General features: G+C 39.7%; 1 protein-coding gene across 2 annotated transcripts in view; it reads left to right on the top strand.

Annotated features, from left to right (window-relative positions):
- LOC149316820 (sodium/potassium/calcium exchanger 3-like) overlaps positions 1–16,813 on the top strand; it is a 202,951-nt gene that overhangs the window by 27,780 nt on the left and 158,358 nt on the right. For both annotated transcript variants that reach the window (XM_089516350.1, XM_089516351.1), the window contains exon 2: positions 14,425–14,562. In XM_089516350.1, coding sequence (XP_089372476.1) covers positions 14,425–14,562 — 138 coding nt within the window. The remainder of the gene's footprint in view (positions 1–14,424; positions 14,563–16,813) is intronic.

The following is a 16,813-nucleotide window of genomic DNA, read 5'->3' on the forward strand; positions in this document are numbered from 1 at the left end:
CCTGAGTTTTTCAGGTTGTTTTGCAACAATGTTTTATATGTAACCACCTTTTCAAAGGAACAGCATTTGAATCTACACACATTCACATTGTGCTTCAAAACAACTTTTTAAAAAAATCAGACAGGCTGTCTAAATCGTGGAGAAGACTGATGACCAAAGTAGCGTTTGGCATATTGGTGAGAGTATCTATCTTACAAAGGTGGGAGGAAGCTAGGTACACACCAAAGGGAAATAATCTGAAACAACTCTGATCTATTCCTGGTTTTCTCTTTGCTTCCTAAAGCATCCCTGGTTCCATCAATCCCTTTCACAATGACCCCCTTCCACCTTTTAAGCAGTGTGGAAGAAGGCATTTTTAATGCTCACTTTTTATTACTAAGTTATAGCTGAAGATTTTTTTTTAAAAAAAATAGAGATCCCCCCCCCCCTTTTTTCATTGTACTGATACACTGTATTTAGCACTAATGATAGTACACCTTGGATACAGAATAGTGTAAGGATAGTACATGGAAGAAAACCATTGGGTACCAATGTACTCCGTTGGATTTTCACCAAAATTCAATGGGAAAATGCAATCACACTTGCATTAAAAATACATTTCTTGTCAGTTTGCTGCACTGAGAGCTTGTAATGTCGTCACTGGCTTCAACGTAAGAGAACATTTATAAGTACACAACATATGAAAATGTAGTTGGTTCTTTTTAATGTTCACTTACTTGGATGTCAGCTTTGCTACTGAATCCATGTTTAGTATGTTTAGAGTGTAAATGCTTCTTTTTAAGTGAGGACTTCGGAAACTGACATTTGCCTTGAACCTTCTCTCTTGATCATGTTCCTTCTCGCTTCTTAATCTCTATTGCCCCTGCCATTCTTCCTTCTCTTCTCCATATTATTAATCTCTCTCTTTCTACTGGTTTATTTCCTTCTGAGTTTAAAGATGCTAATCTCTCTCCAATTCTTAAGAAGTCCTCACTTGATCCATTTTCTCTTCCTAACTACCGTCCTATTTCATTGTTGCCTTAATTTTTGAAAGTTTTGGAATGAACTGTTTATGTATGTTGCCTCAAGTTTCTTTCTACCAATTCTATAATGAATCTTTGTGGGAGAGAAGGAGGGCTGGCCTCTTCCTCCTCCTCTTCCCTGCCATCTCTTGCTCTTCCCTCCTCCTCTTCTTCCCGTTTCCACCTCCGCCTTTTTCTCCTCCTCCTCTGCTGCCCTTTCCCCATGGGTTTGCCATCCGCAGATGTAGAATCCACAGATGGCAAGTCTATGGATACGGAGGGCCTACTGTAATGTACTCTACCTGCATAATTTGTTATAATTATAGTATAGTTTTATATTTTATTATTCTTTAGATTGTATGCTTCTGGCAGGATTTAATGTTTTGTATTGATTGTATCTGTAAAGCGCCATGTAAACTCATGACACTATACAAATAAACAACATCAACAACAATATTAATATGCCCTAAAATTGTGTCTGAATCAGAAGAGAAGCAATCTGATGTACTAGAAATGTACTGAATACTCTTCAAGGGCATTCTACAGCCTTAAATAAAGGTATCGAAGTCTTAAACATGCCACCTATTCATTCAAATCCACAGAAGTTGGGGAATCGTGGTCACTTAATTCTAAATGACTTATACATATCTAAGGTTAGGCTTTCAAATAAACCCAGAAAACTCAGTAGCCCACAGGAAAAAAATACTATCCCATTGTCCTCATAAATTTGTATGCCTTTGTAGCATAAAAAAGGAGAAAGGATTGACTTTGATTTTTCTTTTAAAAAATGTATAAAATCCCATGCTTAGAAAATGTTCTGGTTACCATACTCAGAGCATGATCTACCAAAGTTGTCTAGGTGAATAGTTATTTTTAAGCCTAACCAACATGTCATTTTTGATTGTGAAATATGTAGATATAAAGAGAGCTTCACAGTTGCATTATGAAGATTTATTCTGTCCATTGAGCTAGGAATGCACCTTGAATATTTGCTTTGAACTTTAACCGAGATCCTTGCTTAGGTTTCTTCTGATTTGCTGTATTTTCCAGTATTATTTAGATTTATCTAGTACACTTACACATGAAGCATTTCATTACTAAAATCTTGTGGTCACTGAAAGACAGTCTACAGACTGTTTTTTTTAAAAGTAACAAACAGTTATATCTGGTGCATACTGCTGACATCCCTGGAAGAAACAGTTTTCCATATCAGGCTATAATGAAGATAAAGTGAAACTATTGTGCAATTCTGATCTCAAATTACTCTGTGAAACTATGTACTGTAGAATTTAATTGGAGGCTTTTATTTTATTTTTTAAAATATTCTTTTTCTGTAAGAAGTGTTTCAGATTCTGTAGATGGGAGGGAGTGTAAATGTGGAAGGGCAGCAACCACATGCATTTTGACAATCACATTTGGTGATTCTTGGCTGTGTCACTTCATGCTCTAAATGTGGGGATGGGTAGGTTGTAGCTGTAAGTCTCTGTTGCCCAAAATAACAGGATCCCCTTGCCCAGCACATTAGTATGTCAGAGAGACTAGACATTTTGTGTGTGAGAGGTTCTCTTGGGGGAGGGAGGCATCATTATTTAAACCTACAACCCAGACTTTAGTGCTTGATTCCATTGTATTTACAACTGTTTCTGTGGACACTGACAAAATAGCACGTTGGCACTGAAAGCTGTATATATTTTAACACAAGATTTACAAAAAGAGGATAAAATATAGGGCATACAAATTTATAATGTTGAGAAGGTCTGACATCTATTAAATATATCTTAATAATGAGATCAATAAAATATGACTATGATTTTGAGCATGTTTGTATTGGAATCTTTTAAGCTGTATTTCAGCTCATTTCCTAGTAACCCAATACAGGAGACCTATAATTCTGCCTGATAGTTAATGGCAGTGAATAAGACCTTCCACAATACTGCTTTACTCAGAATATTAAAGCAAAATAGACTTGAAGGTGAAAAATCTTCACAAATCCTAATTGTACTTTATCTAGTTAAAGCCAGTTTGACAACAACAATTAACCATTTTAAATTCTATGTACAGCAGTACATAGAATTGCAGTTGTGATGGGAGATATTAAATAGATAAGACGACACCACATAGTACACGCATAGAAATAGATAGTCATCTTCTGTTTTTAAAATGACTAGAAAAACTTGGAGTTGGTGGGAGACACACAAATCACAGCCTTGGATCTTGGGACCCTTCCCTAGCTCTGTGGGACAGGATTGCTTATTTTTCTCCATTCTCTGTACAAATTGCACCTTCTTTGATACACCAAAATGCTCTGTATAATTATATATGTAGACATTTTAAAAGAGGAGGAAATCTACAACTGTGTTCTTCCATACCAGTGTACTCTCAATGCCCTCTCCAAAGTTTCCCTTTCCCTTGCTTCTGTTAGGAGTTGCGTTAAGAAAAGGGCTTGCCACTGTATCTTACCATTTTGTTGAAGGATTGGCTGGGTTTACACACGTTTTAGTAACTGCAACATGACAGGAGACTATTTTGTGGAATATTCTAATTGATTTCAGGAGAATCAGTTCACACAGTCAGTGGTCATGTGTGAAGGGTAGAGCAGATGTGGCCAAGTATGGTCTAATGTGGTTTTTTTTATACTGTGATTTACATAATCTGTTACTATGCTGGCTACAGTATATAGAAATTGTAGGCCAAAAATATTTGGAGAACCACAGTTGGCCACCTGTGTTGTAGCGAAATCAAGGGATTTTCAGGATATATCTGGACCAACCAAGCTATAGCTGGTTCTGATTCAAATTACCATATATACTCATGTATAGGTTGACCTCATATATTAAGTTGAGAGCAGTTTTTGAGGCCAAAATCATGGATTTTGATATGACCCATGGACAAGTCGAGGGTCAAACACTGGGGCATGTTACAAAAGATCCAAAGGGGGAAACAAAGCACCACTTCCCTCCGTATATCTTCCTTTCTGGACCGCTCCCAAGGGTCACAGTCTCAGCATGGAAAATGGGGAAACAAACCTTGGTGCACACTTTCTCTCTCTCTCTCTCTCTCTCTCTCTCTCTCTCTCTCTCTCTCTCTCTTTCTTCCCTTTACCAAAGGCATCTGCAAGGCTCATGGCTTGCATAATGGGGCAGAACCCCTCCTCTCTGCCCCTCACTCCCAGGATTTCCAAGGTACATGACTTGCAAAATGGGGTACAGACCTTTCTCTCTCTCTGCCCTTCACCCCCAGGATTGCCAAGGCTCATGGCTTGCAAAACGGGGTACAAGCCTGGGTATACTCTCTCTCTCTCTCTCTCTCTCTGTCCCTTGCCTCAGCAGCTGTCTGTTAGCTCTGGCTGTGAGGAAAGGATGAGGGATAGCAGAGAGAGAGAGAGAGAGAGAGAGAGAGAGAGAGAGGTGAACACGTGAGGACTCAAACGAGGAGCTGTTTAAAGATCCCTGGCTACAGAAGAAGGTAGGCACTTCCTTTAGGAACTTTATAAGCAGTATTAACTTATTGGCTGTATATAAGTCTACCCATGATTTTGGAGTCCATTTTGGGGCATAAATTTCTCGACATACAGTCGAGTATATACAGTACCCCTGAGAGCTCGTTCTGGCACAAAATATTCCTTTAGAGACTGGTTGAAATACTATTGCAGATAAGAATTTTCATATTGTAACTCCTCCCATGTAAACACAATTTAGTTATGGTGCCTTATGCAAACATTTTTCACAAAATGCATAGCTAGACCACATGATACATTGACCATGCACGCCAGTTAGAGAGGCTATGAAGACTGTTTTGAGTAAAACCTGCATGATGGCATACCCTCCAACATTTCACAGAAGAAAATTGTGATACATGTGGCCAAACAACATCAGAGTGCAGTTAAGAAAGCAAAAATTATTAATGAGGATGAACATGCAAGCTAGGAGAGTCTACAACAGTTTACTTTTGTCTGACCCTCTTAGGAAGGACAAGAGTCCATCCCTCCTTTCCTCTCCCAATGCAAACTACTTTTACACTTTGAGCTTAGTTTTCAGCAATGAAAGTAATCTGAGAACAAAGATAGGAGAAGAAGGCAGAAATTGGGACATTTTAAAAGCAGCTGAAAAGGTAGGATAATAGAGAGTCAATTGTAACTGTTCCTGCCAAATACAGACAGTTGGAGGGTGTTAATCTATATCAGGTTGTTGGTAAACCATGAAATGTAAGTTTGGTTCCTGCTCTTTGCTTATATACTAGTGTGGATGGGCTTGTTGTTGCTGCCCTAAATACTTAAAAGGCCTAAATATTGTGAGAGGGCTACCCTTCCAAAAGAAGAAATGTAGGCTGACATGAATGAGAAAATGTGTGCTTGGAAGTACATGATGTTTGAATGTAGCTGGCTTATACAGGAGAGCCAGGGATTATGCCAACACTCAAAAGTCCTTTGTTGAAACTTGCAATGATTCTGCAATGACATTGTCACAAATAATTTTCTTTGTACTGTCTGACTAGCCACTTCTGAATGTCTCTTTCTCAACTGTTGTGTGCTCACATGAGCGGCTTCTTTCCTTTGTGTGCCTCTCCATAGCAACATTATTTGAGCAGATTTTGAAACACTTCATGTTACTCTATGATATTGTTTTGGGCAAATGAATCTTCCCACCCTATGGAGAGTCTAGCTCTTTCCTATGTTTGTGGGTTGACTTTTAGGAGAACAGTTTCCTTATAGGGGAGAGTACTGGAGAGTCAAAGAAGTTGTTTAGATTGGAACAACTTTATGAGGACAACTGAACTTTGTAACCTTCCTAAGCCATGCCATTTACATTTGAAACCTCCTAGAAATATTTTCTAATAAAATCCAGCTTTGAATTGTAGGAACCTTAACATAAGTAGCAACCTTAACATACATATATTCAGTAGTTGCTAGTTCGGCATGTATCTCTTAAGAGTTTGGGTTTTGCTTATATTCATGTTATTTCCTGTTTGTTCATCTTAGCCTTGCCCTCTTTCTTCCTAGTTGGGCATAGAGTTGGGCAACCCCTGAAAAGGGTATGACAGAGTGGCTGGAATCCTGAACAAGAGTGCTTGAATGTTTAATTTCTACAAGGAACATTGCTGGGGTTGAAGTTTGCTTTCCACTACCATTGTTTTAACATAGAAGCCAGCCATCTCACAGGGCAAGAGGCAGGTGAGGTAGCTGTCATTACACAGTAGTTACAGGAAAACATTTTACATATTCTCAAAGGTACCCTTCTGTTAGGACATGATATTTTCATGGCACTCAAAGTCAGTTATTTAACTAATCCTTTCCTTTTGAGTCCTTGCTTAGATTAAGTCCTTGATAAAGACTTTTACCTCATTCATTTTGTTCTGGCCTGCCACTTTGGAGTTGCTACGCTTGCTGTATGAACTCCCTGAGGACACTCGTGGAGAAAAAAAATTGCTTTGCATCTCCTTAGTAATCTTTCAGTCTCATCTGAAGCAGCAAGTGCAGTCCTGCAGGAAAGAGGCACACGTTGATCCAAGGTCTGTTGCCTCATTGTATTGTTTTCTTCCAGAATGGTTCTAAGTAAACTGTCCATCATGCCAAAGATCCACAGGTTGACTCCTTTCATTTTGCTCAGGCCATTTCCCAAATGAGGGTTGTTTCTCATTTCTCCATGAAATCATTTGACCATGGTTCTTATGCAACGTAATCTGAGCATGGAAATGTTACCTTTTTGGGACTAAGGCTCTGAGACTCCACTTCTGAATGGGGGATTCTGAGAGTTTTAGCCCCTCCAACAAAAAGCAAAACAAAAACAAAACCCTTTCTGAGGTGTTTATCACACGGAGCTTTTTGGAGATTTTGCAGCTCAGATCCGGGGTCACTCCGGGTCCAATGATGCGAATTCACGTTATAATGTGAATGTGTTATCAGACAAGATTCCTTTCTATGGGAGCTCCTTCCGTGGGGCTTCCACAGTGATTCCAAAGTGACCCCTCATTTTGGTGAAATCAGAAAAAAGGGAATTCACAGAAATTGCATTGAAGCTCACTTCGATTGCACTTTGAATTTGTCTGGTGTGGAAGATCACTCCGATGTCGCCCCCCTTGGCCCCCTGCATCCTGCTCCTTCATCCCCCTCCTCCTCCTTCATGCCATCTCATCCTCTCTGCCACCCTGCCACCCATCCCATCATCCCCTGGCTGCTCCTTGAGTCTGATCCTGGCCCCAATGACCCCCTGCGACCTATCCCATCATCCCCTGGCTGCTCCTGCAGTCCGACCCTGGCCCCAGTGACCCGCTGAGACCTATCCCATCATCCCCTGGCTGCTCCTTCATCCTGATGCAGGATGACAGCTAAGGAAGGGGCAGGGAAGGAGGACAGCGTCCAGAGCCCCATTGAGCATGTGCAAGGGTGCCGATTCGAATCGTTGAACCCTCTGGTGTGGTATTACAATGTGCACTCACCACACTTTGCTTGAATACGCATCACGTGACGTGTCTGGAATTGAACTGACTCCGCTTCCCCCTCGATTCGGAAGGGCAACAGAAAGGCAACCAGGTGTGGTAAAAAACATTTTAACGTGAATTCGCATTGCTAGACAGGAGTGACTCCAGATCTGGTGTGAAAAAACATCACGTTTCATGTTGCTAGAACAAAAGTGACGGTGGATATGAGCTGCAAACCCCCCACGTGTGATAAGGCTCTGAGTCATTTCTGTGTTTGGTGTAAAGTTTCAGTCCTAGAGCCCCATCCACACACCCAATAAGATGTGGAAGATTATAACTGAGAGGCAACAGTAAGCAAAAAATACACTTCCACCAGCATTATTGCATTGTGATCAACTGTAAGGAAATGTCCCTTTATGATACCAAACTGTCCCCCTCTCACCATGGCTGATTAGTAGCTAAGGTGGCCAGAGGAATAGGGCACAGATTTTTCTCTTCTGTTGGCAGCAGTGTTCAGTGGCTTCATATATTAAGCTTAAAGTGCTCAAGCAAAGAGAAATAGCAAAGGCTTCACTTTAACTGGCCTGCTGTTTTTGCTAAGCCTGTGAGTAATTTGATATCTGACTTCTGTATCTTTAATAGTTAACAGATAACAATTCTTCAGTGCTGTATGTCCATCCATAGGAACTTACTCGGACACTTCTCTGGCCTTCTACTCTCCACTGGCAGTGGGTGTGGGGAATGCAGCCGAAAAAAATTGGGGTTGGGGTGAGGGGGGGGAAGATGTTGTGTAGGTCTATCTGGCACACCTTTATGCTACATTTTCCTGCTTCTGGATCTGTTACAGATACAGGAGCCCTGCCATGTACCCAACTTGGCAGCTGTAGATTGTGAGGACCCACTTGAAAACATGCCTCAGTATATTTCAAACTGAACAGGAAAAATAGATGATTATTTGTACCCCATCAAACAATTGCACAGTAATATGCAGTATCTGTTCTGATTTAAGCAGATGCCTCATATATGATCAAGTCCAAATATTTACTGTCAGGGACTAAAAAGCATTACATACTCAAAACCAAATACCACTGGATATAACCCATCCAAAAGGAGCCATGTTGGCCTTTTAGCAAATCCAATAACATCAAAAATCCATAAAAAAAATCCACCAAACATATAAAATATCATTGAATGCTAATTGTTAAATACAGCTTACTGAATACAGTTTTTCATGCAAATAACCACTAAACTATTGAACACTATGGCCTAACTCCTATTTTAGTCCAAACTAGAGGGCCTTTAGATCAATTGATTTACCTTGTATGTTGACCATTCAACAACTCATTGAATGTGTCTTCTTTGGGACAAACCTACATGATGCAAGCCTATAACTGCTGTTAAATATCAAATATTTGAAATTAAATATAAACAATTGAGACTGTTTTGATGTCAAAAATAGCTAAGAGATATTCGTTTAGTAGGAATATTAAGATAATATTTTCTAAGTATATAATAATCAGTTCAGCAAAGAAGTATTATGAGGAAAAAAAGGGGGATGGGAAGACTTTGTTTTCATATTTGAACCAGTGTTATATAGCTAAGAATTTCATCTAAAAATCAGGTTGTTCCCATGCTCAAACAACTACACCACACTGGCTCACAAGGCAAAGCTTACATGTATCCAATATTGTCTATATAGTAAACTGGGAGTATTCTGTAATGAAGAGAGCCAATGTGGTGTAATGATTTCAGTGCTGGACTAGGACTCTGGGAGACCAAAGTTCAAATCCCCAATCTACCATGGAAACTCACTTGGTGATCTTGTATACAGGGATGTAGCCAGGATTTTGGGTGCAGCAGTGCACACCATTCATTGTATCTAATGGAAGGGGGGGGTCCGGACCCCCCCCCCCCCTTGGCCTTGTCCCTGTTGGATAAGTCATATTCTCTCATCCTCAGATAAGGGCAATGGCAAAACTCCTCTGGGCAAGAAAAGTTTGTAATAGTTTGGCCATAAGGTCACCATAAATTGGAAACAGCTGAGGGCACCCAATAAATCATGTATTGAATTCAATAGGGCTTACCTTTCGAGTAGGCATGTAGAAGATTGTACTATATGTTACATCACCTGTAGAGTCCATATTTCTACACAGATGGAAAAAGCTGAGCTGTGACTTTTAAACTTTATTCTAATACTTGTTTAAATATACAAGTGGATCTCCAATATAATGTCGCAATATTTTCTCTCTTTCTAACAGCTACTGCTGTTCAGTGAGGGTGGCTTTTAAAAGGGTGGAAGAGGAGAATTATACCTTTGTTATTCCCACCCTGAAAGTCTCCATGTGCTTGCTGAAGATATATGTCTTTCACTTGACCGTTTTATAGCTATATTGTGGTGGAGGGTGGTTCTGAAGAGTGGCAAAATGAAGAGAGAGAGAAAGGCCTTTTGTTGTTTGTTTTCCTGAAACTCCCTTGAATAGTGCAGGGACCAGAGGTGGTTCAAAATTTTTTTTTTATGATACACATCTGCTAACCCATATACTGTACTATTGGGACTTGTACTGTCATTCAGATTGCCCAGGGCCCTTCTGAACACCTACAGAGGCGTATTGGCCTTGTGAAGAGAGTAGTCAGAGACTGTCTGTTAAATCTAGATTGTTTTAATCATTAATCAGGCATGATAAATGGACATTGGTGCCTTTCTTTTCTGGCCTGGTTCCTAGATTTTTAACAGCAACCTGACACACACTGAAGTTTAGCAGATGATGTTTTTACTGGCATGAATGCAAGTGTTGTGGAAAACATCATTTATGAAATTTCTGAGTAGAGGTTGCTGCTAAGTCTACAACAACAGGGCTGGTAAGAAGGTGACTGCTCTCATAGCAACTACTTCCACCTGTTAAAAACAAATCCATTTCTTTAAGTGTCATCTCATTCTGGAACCTATGTGGCCAGACCTGTCCAACAGCTCTGTTGCTGAGTTCAGTATTTTCCCCAGTTTCTGATAAGGGAAAGCCCAATGGGAAGGGAGACATATGAGGAAGAAGGAACTGCAATGTGCTGAACTTGAGCAAGAAAGAGTGAAACTTTTTGTGTGTGTAATGGAAACTTGGCATAAAGCTCCACTAACTTTTTGCTGAAAGGGACTGAGCCATGAGCTGCATTACATACAATGGGCACCCTGCTGTTCTCTCCATGCTTGCAGCCCTGCCAGATGTTGCTGGCACATGAACATGCACTCCCTGCTTAATCAGAGCAACATGCAAGTTTCCAGGATGAACATGCTCTGGCTGGAGGGGGAAAATCCCTTGGAGAGGTGCCATGTGTTTGTATTGAAGCTGCCAGCCCAGTTTTCCACACCAGCATCTCCTTTAAAGCAGCACAGAGAATGAGGACACTGCATAAGTCACAAACCCATAATAGTTCATCACTGTGCATATCTAGTGCCTTCTGTCTCAGGCCTTGCTCTCCTTTCCACAAAACTCTTCTGGCAGTTGAGAAGCATATATAGATATTAGCAAAACTACCAACCTCTGCATGGTTTGGAATGGCTCATGAAGTGCATCTACACTGTAGAAATGATGCAGTTTGATACCATCTTAAGTTCTGTAGCTCTGTCTTATGGAATTGTTTTATAAGGGCTTTAGCTTTTGCAGTCGAAGAGTGTTACCAACTACAAATCCCAGAGTTCTGCTTAGGGTATGGCTTAAGTCCAGAACTGTATCTCCCTGTATGAACCTGCCAGAACACTAAGATCTTTAGGGAATGTTTTTTTCTTGGTCCCACCACCATCACAGACTCACTTGGTGAGGACACAAGAGAGAGAGAGGCCTCTCGGTGGCTGCTCTCACCCACTGGAATGCCCTTCCATGGGAGACTCAGCTGGCCCCCCTCCCTACTTGCTTTTCATCGGAAAGCCATGATGTTTTTATTTAAGCAGGCATTTGATATATAGTCATGTCAGGGTGGTTTTATGGAATAGGTGTGTTTTAGTCATGCTTTTAACTTGTATATATTTTGGTGTAATTTTATACTGTTTTTAGATTATTTTATTTGTTTTAAATGTTATTGTAACTATTTTTTTAAAAAAATTCATCTGTGAGCCACCATGAGTCTCTTCTGGGAGAAAGGTGGTATACAAATGAAATAAATAATAACTAAATAAATTCCATTTCATCTGCTATGGTCCTGGCCTTAGGAGGAGAGAAGAACCACTGGATTTAATCCCCTTCCCCACTATCATTCTCTTCTCCTTTTGTGTCCTGTGTTTTTAGATTGCACGCCCGAGGGCAGGGAACTGTCTAATTAACAATTTGTAAGCCATCCTGAGAGTGTGAGGTTGAAGGCTTTCATGGCCGGCATCCATAGTTTTTTTGTGGGTTTTTCGAGCTATGTGGCCATGTTCCAGAAAAGTTTCTTCCTGATGTTTCACCAGCATCTGTGGCTGGCATCTTCAGAGAAAGAGAGCATTTCTAAAGAGTATAAATACATCATCAACAACAAAAACTGTGTAGGGTGGAGCCATGGCAGTTAAAATGGTGTCAAACTGCATTATTTCTACAGTGCAGATGAATCCATGGTTTGACTCACTGAAGCTTTCAAGCAAAGCTACCCTAATGTCAGGGTTGAAAACTTTAGTCTACATCTTTTTAATCATGGGTACAGTAGACCCACTGAATCCAATTTATTTGTTAACATACCATTCAACAATTGAATGGATGAATCTAGTCTAATTAGAACTAACCAATAGGATGCTAGCCATTGCTTCTAGCCCATCTACTTGAACCCACACTCACCAATGCCCTTAAGCATACCCACAGCCTTAGAGCACCCCTGAAGCTTCCTACAGGAGTGGTCTGCCTACTTCATGCCTCAGAAAGTAGCAAGGTGGAGGAGACAGCCTTGTGTCTTGAACTGGCTGTAAAACTAAGTACTGGTTAATGAACTATGACAATGGCATTGCCCTCTTCAAATAGCCCACTTGCATTTAAACTGATTAAAATTAATTGATACATTTCAAAAAATCAAATAATCCTTGGATACATATGCCTAGGGTTCACTTAGTATGTTTGTATGTTTTTAGGCATCCAGTAGACAAACACAAGCAGAAAGTTATTACAGAGAAATGCTTGTTAAAAAAGAGAACAAACTCACCATGGCTGGGTTCTATTTTGTCCTGCATTCTGCTTTCAAGAGCCTTTTAATGCACTTTGCTTTAGTAAGTTGCTGTAGCTATTCATTTTGTTTAAATTCTCTTTGCAATTTCAAGCTGAGTTGACACTGAGGAAAGCAATATTCATGTGCTCCAGTTGTACATATAAGAAAGGATCATGTAGCTCAGTAACCACTCATGTTTCCTACATAAAAAGGTCCCAGGCTCAACCTGTGACATTCTGTTTAAAAGTATTTAAGGTAGCTGGTAGAGAAGGAGCGTTGCTGAGACTTAAGAAAGTCTTTATTGAAATTAACCAGTTTTGACCATTCTTCATCTTTCCTAACTAGATACTATTCTGGATTTCTGTCATGACAGTTGTTTTACCCATTCCCTTCTCCCTCAACCATCAGTTGCTTTGAGGTATCCTACAATAGTTTCTGCTAGGCTGAACTACAAGTTCTCAACCCCTATGCCCTCTCTTTTCTGTCATTTTCTGGTTCCTGTCTCCACAAGGTGTATCTTCAAGTCTATAAAGCTGCCTAGGAGAAACACATACACCATACTACCTTTTACTGGAGTCTATGCAGATCTCCTTAGCCTCCAATTTCCATCACCTCTGTTTGTCCTATCCATATACAGCACTGCTGCAGCATATATTTCTAAACATACAGTACTGTTAAAAAGGAGTTGAAAGTTTCAAGAAATCTCTGAGCCAACAACATTTCATGTAGAAAGTTGACAAACTCATCAACAGTCATCACTACCAGCTATGTAAATATCTGGGGAGAGGAAGGGTGATTCTTCAGTAGTACATTCTGGCTTGGATGTAGGAAGTTCTAGGTTCAATCTCGAATAGTCAATTTCCCTTCCTTCAGGCCATGGCTCATAGTATTCCCTGGTTTGATTCTACATACCAGTTCTTATTTGTTGTTGTTGTTGTTATCCACCCTTGAGTCAATCCTGACCCATGGTGACCCTGTACATGAGACATCTCCAAGACTCCTTATGCTCTTCTCAGTGCCTGCAAATTCATAGCCATGACCTCCTTAATAGAGTCCATCCATCTTGCATGTGGCCTTCCTCTCTTACTGCTTCCCTCCACCTTTCCTAGCATTATTGTTTTGTCCAGTGAGTTGTGCCTCCTTATGATGTGGCCAAAGTACAACAGCCTTAGTCTTGTCATCTTGGCTTCCAGAGAAATTTCTGGTTTGATCTGCTCTAGGACCCATTTGCTTGACTTCTTGGCTGTCCTTGGTAACCTCAGCACTCTTCTCCAGCACCACATTTCAAATGAATTGGTTCTCTTCCTATCCGCTTTCTTAACTGTCCAGCTCTCACATCCATGCATGGTAATAGGGAATACAATGGCTTGTATGATTCTAACTTTTGTGCTCTGTTGTATGTCTTTACATTTTAGGATATTTTCTAGTTTTTATAGTAGTTCAATAAGAACAAGAAAATCTGACCTTGAATGCAATTTATCCTGCCAGTTAGTACCTGACTCCCTCTCACTCATTTACAGTCAATATTTTCAGCATTATTCAAAACAAGCCTTCATGGGAATCCATAACACAGGGGGAAGAATTTCCTAAATTTTGCAGTAGATGGTAGAGGTATAAGGACAAAGAGATACACACGTAAGAAGATTTGATCTAGCATTGTGGACTTATATGGACTTTCTGTCCATTCAACCCCTACGACATTTTTTTGGCTGATTATAGTTACTAAAGTAGAACTTAATACATTAGTAGAACCCATTGTCTGCTTGCTTCTGTCTCTGAATGTGATGCAGTGCCTTACTGTTTCCTTTTGCCCTGAGTATAATATTTGTTTGGTTCTTTTACCCTCTAGTTTATGATATTCTGAATTCTGCTTTGGAAACCAGTGACAAGTGGATTGGACGAAGGCTACTGCAGGAAGCTGAGGATAATGTCACAGATAACCCTGAAGAAACAGGGCATCTTTATTTCAAAAACTGCACTGAACCAGGTAACTTTGTTTTCTACCTCCTTATGTGGTTAGAGATGGGTTTGCCAAGCTATAGAGTTTTAGAGTTGCAGAATCATGGCTTTTCTGGCTTTTACATTTAAGTTTTTGATTATCATGCCTGCATTTGAAATGTAAATGTTGAGCAATCTTTGAAATCAAAATGATGAGGCTGGTAGCGTTTCTGGTTTTCCAGTTGTGTGTAATAAAGTTAATTATATCGAAAGTTTTTGCCGAGTTTTTAAAAATGAGAATTATATTGTACACTGGTGGTCTTTCATTATATGAAAATTGTGTGAATGCTCCAAAGAAAAGAAGCAGTATAAATACATTTTGTGAGAAGAGTTTGATTGGAGAACAAGAATGGGAACAGACTGTGAAGTTATTTCTAATGTTTCTTAAAATGGAGCTATTTCTTTTTTATGTTAATTAAAATCAATAACCCTCTAACTCTCTTGCACAATTATCAAAATAGTTATTGTGCATAAGACAAGATGGTAGGATTCTTCCTCCTCCCAATATGCACAGTCATGAATCATGTTTGCTGAGCCTGAAGTTATATTGTGACAATGAAAGCAAAGGTCAGGACTTAAATCAATGTTGTTGTTTTTCTGGAGAGAAAAATAGAAGTCCCTCACAGCAAGGGAAGCAGCAAAGGCTTTTCTATAGTTGTCATCTTGAGATTATAAAGGTCAAAGGCTCAAGGGAAGGCTTGTTAAGTACAGTTCATACTTGGGCACTGTGCATCTAATTTGTTGTTTAATCCTTAATAATATTGCTGAGGCAGTTGACTGATCAATCCCTATTTTCAGCATCCCAAATTGAACCTCCCGCCATTTTTTAATGTGCATTCCAGAAGAGTATTCTTTCTGACAGACTCATTATACAACAATCTGCAGAAATATTTTCTTCTCTCTAAATCCTAACTCTTTGGTTTCCTTGACATATAGTTTTCATAAAAGAAAATAGAACTATCCACACAAATTACTAAGCAGAAAGGAAATGCTTGATTTTATGGTGATCATAGTTTAAAATGGAAGTTCAATCTATTTCTTTATTTATATGAAATTTTTATGTCAGGGCTGCGCAACTGTGGCCCAGTGGATGTTGCTGGTTTGATGCTCCAATCAGCGCTAGCAAACATAGCTGATGATGACACTTTATCAGAGTTGCAGTTGAAAAATATCTAGAGCAGTAGTTCTCAACCTTTGTTTCTCTTGGTGTTTTTGACTTCAGCTCCCATAATCCATCATCATTGGCCATGCTGGTGGAAGCTACAGGGAGTTGAAGTACAAAACAATTATAAAATTGGATCAGGCTTCTGAAGAACACTGAATACTTTTGCATCAGTTTCAGAAATCTGTGTTCTATATGGTTCCTGTACCTTTGGTAGGTCCACCTTTTGCCATCACTATGAGGGTTTGAAATCACCTTTTGTTCAAATACTCTTTATCAAAAGTACAGATGATAATTGCAACACTTTTCTGTCCAGTGTGGACTGACAAAATGCTACTGAGGACTGGGGGCAAAATTCCTGCATTTTTAGACAAGTTTTATCTGCTTGAAGACCTCCAGTGTGGGAGAACCCAGCCACTAACCCATCCCAGTAATTGGTTTCATTCTGAAACTGCTCTTTAACTTCAGCAAGTTTCCTTTAATATTCAACTTAAATTTACCGTACTATGAGATTTAAGTCCACTAGTCCTGTGCTGTAGCAGTCACCTTTCAATTGTTTCTTCTTTAAGTTGAAGATAGCTAGGTCCTTCAGTTGTCCCTTGTAGGACTTGTTTTCCATATCTTTAGCCATCTTTGTTGTCCTCCTCCCAATTTGTCTTTGTCTTTCTTAAAGTGTTGCACCCAGAAAGGGGCATAGTGTTCCAGAGGAGATTTAACTAGTATGAAATAAAACAGAATAATTGCATTCCATTACTGGAAAACTATGGGTGAAATGCCAGGTTCTGTGAGTGAATCTTTTCCTCCTCACTACAGCCCTGTATGTCCCCACAAATTTATGTTCAGAGTAGATTTTAGGGGTGACCTTGTAGAGGAGCAGAAGCTGTTTTCATCATCAAGTTGGATTACCACTCATAGGTTTAATTAATGCAGCTTAAAAATGCACAACCTTTTTTTCTTTTTGCTGTTTGATCTCACTGTTGACGAATGAGATTGTTTCCTGCAAACCCAAGAACTTTTTATTATGTGCTACTACTACACTGTGCTTTTTAGTCACAAGCATTATGCCGTCTCCCTGAGA

The sequence above is a fragment of the Sceloporus occidentalis genome, unplaced genomic scaffold, assembly GCF_023333645.1.
Source record: "Sceloporus occidentalis isolate IW3139 unplaced genomic scaffold, rSceOcc1.0.p SCAF_3, whole genome shotgun sequence".
In the NCBI taxonomy this organism is placed as follows: Eukaryota; Metazoa; Chordata; class Lepidosauria; order Squamata; family Phrynosomatidae; genus Sceloporus; species Sceloporus occidentalis.